Source organism: Poecilia mexicana, unplaced genomic scaffold, assembly GCF_051168715.1.
Source record: "Poecilia mexicana isolate PSO_F unplaced genomic scaffold, ASM5116871v1 scaffold_4, whole genome shotgun sequence".
NCBI lineage: Eukaryota > Metazoa > Chordata > Actinopteri > Cyprinodontiformes > Poeciliidae > Poecilia > Poecilia mexicana.
The window spans coordinates 3,231,231-3,236,230 of record NW_028263373.1 but is presented as its reverse complement, the minus strand read 5'-3'; the positions used below and the strand labels follow the sequence as shown (position 1 = coordinate 3,236,230).

The window sequence follows — 5,000 nt, the reverse complement described above, 5'->3', positions numbered from 1 at the left end:
AAAAGGACCGGCAGGGTTTGGGTCTCAGCCTGGCGGGAAACCGGGACCGATCCCGACTCAGTATCTTCGTGGTGGGGCTTCATCCCGGTGGGCCGGCCTCCAGAGACGGACGGATCCGCGTGGGAGACGAGCTGCTGGAGGTGAGGAGGCGCCAACCAATGGATTCTGCCTCACCCTGACTGACCCGTTTGGACCGGTATGATTAACTAGGTCAATTACCTGTTTGCCCATCAGATCAACAACCAGATCCTGTATGGGCGGAGCCACCAGAACGCGTCGGCCATCATTAAGACCGCTGCCGCCAATGTGAAGCTCATCCTGCTCAGGTAGGACTGCAAGGCATGCTGGGAAAACCTGAATATTGGTTTCTGTTCCTGAAAAGCCATCAGGTGTGAACACAGCTCCCATATTGCATCTGCCGTCTTTAACCTGGATTAAATCTGGACCAGGTCCGATTCTGTGACCTGGTCGGATTGCCGCTGTGTGGTGCATGTTGGGTAAAGGTTGCCTCGGTGATGGCTGAATGGCCAGCATCGCCGTGGCAACAACCTTCCTGGGCCCAAACATCCGGTCAGAACCAGCAGCGGAGCTGAGAGGAACCAGATCCAACATGATGGAACCAGGTCAGAATAAAGTTCTGTTCAGGTTCTGATCCGTTTAAAAACAGTGAAATATCCCTTTAGCCTCTGAAGCAGACACCAACTTCAGCACCACAATGTTTGACCCAAAACGCGGTTCTGAGTGGTTCTGTTTGGACCTCGAGGCTGAGAATATCAGCAGGTTCTGACGTCCCAGTATGTAGTGTTCTGGTTCTGCCCCCTGCTGGTGAGGAGGAGGAACTGCTGTTTAACGTTGAACCAGAAAACGGTCTCAGTCCTTATCGTCAATAAGACCCGCCCAGAAACGGCCTGCAACGTCCTGATTGGTCGGCCTAGTCAAGTGACGATGATGAGGTTCTGTTGTGGCTCTGTAACATCATCTTCTTCTTCTTCTGCAGAAACACCAGCAGCTGTTTTATTTCACTTTCTTCTTCTATGTCTCTAGAAACGACGACGCTGTAAACCAGATGGCTGTTTCTCCTTTAACGGCGCCTCCTGCTGCTCCTCCTGCTGCTCCTCCTGCTGCTCCTCCTGCTGCCCCGCCCACCCTAATCCCAGGCGGCCTGGAGGTAACCACACACCAGTGGTGGAGAAAGTACTCAAAAAATGTACTCAAGTAAAAGTAAAACTACCACATTAACATTTGTACTTAAGTACAAGTAAAAAAGTACTGGCTTTTAAAAATACTTAAGTATTAAAAGTAAAAGTACTTGCTGAATTGCTAATACAATATCATTAAGTGAACCGATCTTATTTAATTTGAATAAATCAGTAATGCACCATTTTAATGAACAATGCCACAGATAAAGCAGCTTTTTATTATGTTTACTCTGTAACATAGTTTAGACTTAGACATGTGATTCTGCGCATCATAATTTCAGGGATGGAAACATCTGGTCTCCTGTCCTAACTTAGCATGAACTTCACTTTTTTTGCAGCTAGTGGCTTTTATTTTGAAAGAAATCCAACAGAAAGGGGATGAAAAGAAGGTGGGTGGGGGACATGCAACCAGGAGCCAGTAGCAGAGTTGTAGTCTAGACCACCGAACCCCAGACCAAGTCAAGACCAGCACCCCGCGCTACATGACGCAATAAAATAAAGTTTTACCTTCAAAATTGCTTCTCAAATTGATCTGAAAGATCCACATTTCCATAAAACACCTAGATATTAAATACTTAGAGCTGAAATACATTTAACCAGTATCAATTCAAACTCTTCTTCATTCTGTTTTGCTTTCATCTCTGTGCCACAATCCACAGAGGTCTCCTGCCATCCCTAAAAAAATTAACGCCCTGGGCGGTTGCCCATATTACCCATGTCAGAAACCACAACTGTCTGCACCATTAAACACAGTAATTAACTGTAAACAACACTCAACTATGAACACTGTCCGAGGCGCAACAAGCAAGAAGTAACCAAGCAGAAGGAGGTGACTGTTCTCATCCTCCCTCCTGCTGTAATGTCTGCTGCCATGACAGGAGACGAAAACAAAGAGCAGTGAGCATGCTGTTCTTACGTCCTTGTTTTATTTATTCGCCAATTAAATAAATCTCTCGCTCTATATGTGTATATATATATATATACACATTTTTTTAAAGGAAATAAAATAATAGCTACTGCAGTGTACACACGCAGAGCATTACAAGAACACAGAACGTCTCTCAGTGAGGCTTCAGTCCCATCAACCTTAGTAAAGAAGAATCTGATCGTTCCTGAATGTCATATCAATGCAGACTTTGGTCACAGCGTTGTCCCATATATGCAACACCTCACTCAACACCTCCACACAATAATTCAGCGCATGAGTGACAACTGTTTTCATCGCAGATGCAACATGTCTCAGTACAGCTAGCTTTGCTAGCATCCCGTCCACAGATCTTACCTTTCTTTAAGCTTTCCTTCAAAGTGACGCTAAAAGTTGGACTCAGTCCCACCGTGAAAGCGAAGCGCTGCTGGTTTTACATGTCGCCATATCTTATGATTTATGCAGTTATTATCGATTAGTTAGACATCTTCTCCCGCTCAGAGGAAACCACTGCGCATGTCTGGAGCTCCGCGTGCGAGTTAAGGTGGAGGCGATGGGTGACAACAGACACTAAGTCACGTTATTGCTCGGATTTTACGGCGCCACCTTAAAACCCTGAACGTCACATTTTAACGGACAAAAAGAGCAACGCGACTTGGATGTAACGAGTAACGGGACGGTTTAGTAGAAATGTAGTGAAGTAGAAAGTACAGATACTTACTGTAAAATGTAGTGGAGTAAAAGTAGAAAGTATCCATTATTAAATCGCTACTTCCCACCACTGCCACACACACCTCGACACATTAAACTTATGGTGCCATCGGGTTCTTGGGGTCGAAGGTCAGAGTCAGGAAGCAGAACCTGCAGGGTTGCAGTGGTGATTCCCTCCAGCAGGGGGAGCCGCAGACCAAACGGAGAAGAACCTGAGGCAGAATCAGAACCAGGTTCAGGTGAATGTAAAAACATGGCCGCCTCTGTGTTTCCGGGACAGGTCGGAAGCTCCGCCCCCCTTGAGCGGCTCCGCCCCTCGCCAGAGCCGCCGGTCAGAACTGACCCATGTTCTGCTGAACAGGACCAGAACCCGACCAAAGGGTTTGTTCGGAGCGACGGCGCCCCTGAGAGGCCAGAGGTGGAGACGCAGAGGACGGTCCAGAGAAGCTCGGCCTCCTGTGGCTGCTCCCAGGTTCATCCTGCAGAGTCCAGTTAAGAGGACGGACCAGAACCAGAACCAGAACCTTGACCCGCTCTGTTCTGTGTTTCAGAGGCTCAGCGACGCCGCAGATGGCGATCCGCAGGCTGCCAGGGCGCCGCCGGAGCTCCAGGTACCGACAGCAGACCATGAGGCTCTGAAGCGGGTCGGATCAGAACCGGCTTGTTTAGCATCAAGCTGACCCGGTCTTCTCCACCAGCGGTTCTGATCTGTTTTTTAATTTCCTTCAGAACCAGTTTTAAACACGCCCAAATATGGTGCTTCCCGCACTGTCAAACCTTTACCAGAACCAATGTTTGGACCGAACTTAGATCCAGACAAAAGTGTTCACAACCGACCCGTGTCAGACCCAAAGAACCAGCATCAACTACGCAGGACCTGGATCAAAACAGAAACAGAACCTGCAGCTGGTTCTGGTTTGGGTTCATGGTTCTGTTCTGATCCGGGTCCAGTCCAGCAGCTCCAGCCGACAGGCGGCAGCTTCTCCTCCTCCGGTCGGCACCGAGGTCCAGTCCGCAAGCCGAGGAACCACCCACGGTTCTGGGCCGTCCACGTCGGACCCGTCTGGCTGCACCGTGGTTCCAGGTCACGAAACGGTTCTGGAGATCTGCAAGGGTCGGTCCGGACTGGGGCTCAGCATCGTGGGAGGAACAGACACCCAGCTGGTAACACCAAGTTCTGTCGGGCTGAACAGAACCGGTTCGGTCTCAAACGGGTCGTGGTCTCTCCTGCAGAACGCCATCGTGATCCACGAGGTGTACGAGGAAGGAGCGGCGGCCCGGGACGGACGGCTCTGGGCCGGAGACCAGATCCTGGAGGTACGGCTGCTGGTTCTGGTTCTGGTTCTGGTTCTGCTGGCCTGACTCTCGGTTCTGTGTCCAGGTGAACGGCGTGGATCTGCGCGGTGCGTCCCATGAGGAGGCCATCGCCGCCCTGCGTCAGACGCCGGCGAAGGTCCGGCTGACGGTTCTGAGGGACGAGGCCCGGTTCCGCGACGAGGAGAACCTGGACCGGTTCCAGGTGGAGCTGCAGAAGAAGAGCGGCAGAGGACTGGGCTTCAGCATCGTTGGCAAGAGGTCCGACTCCCTAACCAAGTCTGAGGGCCCAGAATTCTGTAGGGGAACCGGACCGGGACCAGAACTTCAGGCCCGTTCTGGTCCCGGTTTGAGCCCAAACAGCATCTAAATATGTCGCCCTCTACGGGTGAACGGTGGTACTGCAACCGAGCTCTACTGACCTCCGTGTGTGTGTGTGTGTGTGTGTGTGTCAGGAGCGGCAGCGGCGTGTTCATCTCGGAGGTGGTCAGAGGGGGCGCCGCTGAGCTGGACGGACGGCTGATGCAGGGAGACCAGATCCTGTCGGTGGACGGAGAGGACACGAGACGCGCGTCCCAGGAGGGCGTGGCCGCCATGCTGAAGGTGAGGATGAGGATGGAGGACGAAGGCGGGAGGTCTACCTCCTGACCCGAGATTCTGAGGAGCTGGTCCGGTCCAGTTGGAGAGGAAGGGTTGGTTCTGTTCAGTACAACCAGTTTAAGAACCAGAACTCTAGTTTTTGTGCAGAGCTGATTCTGGTTCTGACCCGCTTCCCTCTGGTTCTGTTGGTTCTGCAGTGCGCCCGTGGACCCGTCCAGCTGGAGCTCGGCCGCTTCAAAGCCGCTTCCTGG

At 51.4% G+C, this 5,000-nt stretch overlaps 1 protein-coding gene across 1 annotated transcript in view; it reads left to right on the top strand.

Annotated features, from left to right (window-relative positions):
- patj (PATJ crumbs cell polarity complex component) overlaps positions 1-5,000 on the top strand; it is a 54,583-nt gene that overhangs the window by 30,951 nt on the left and 18,632 nt on the right. The window contains exons 30-39 of the mRNA XM_088004806.1: positions 1-140; positions 235-326; positions 1,045-1,168; positions 3,116-3,307; positions 3,387-3,446; positions 3,787-3,999; positions 4,069-4,152; positions 4,217-4,410; positions 4,605-4,752; positions 4,947-5,000. The exon at positions 1-140 is cut by the window's left edge and continues 57 nt beyond it; the exon at positions 4,947-5,000 is cut by the window's right edge and continues 33 nt beyond it. Coding sequence (XP_087860932.1) covers positions 1-140; positions 235-326; positions 1,045-1,168; positions 3,116-3,307; positions 3,387-3,446; positions 3,787-3,999; positions 4,069-4,152; positions 4,217-4,410; positions 4,605-4,752; positions 4,947-5,000 — 1,301 coding nt within the window. The remainder of the gene's footprint in view (positions 141-234; positions 327-1,044; positions 1,169-3,115; positions 3,308-3,386; positions 3,447-3,786; positions 4,000-4,068; positions 4,153-4,216; positions 4,411-4,604; positions 4,753-4,946) is intronic.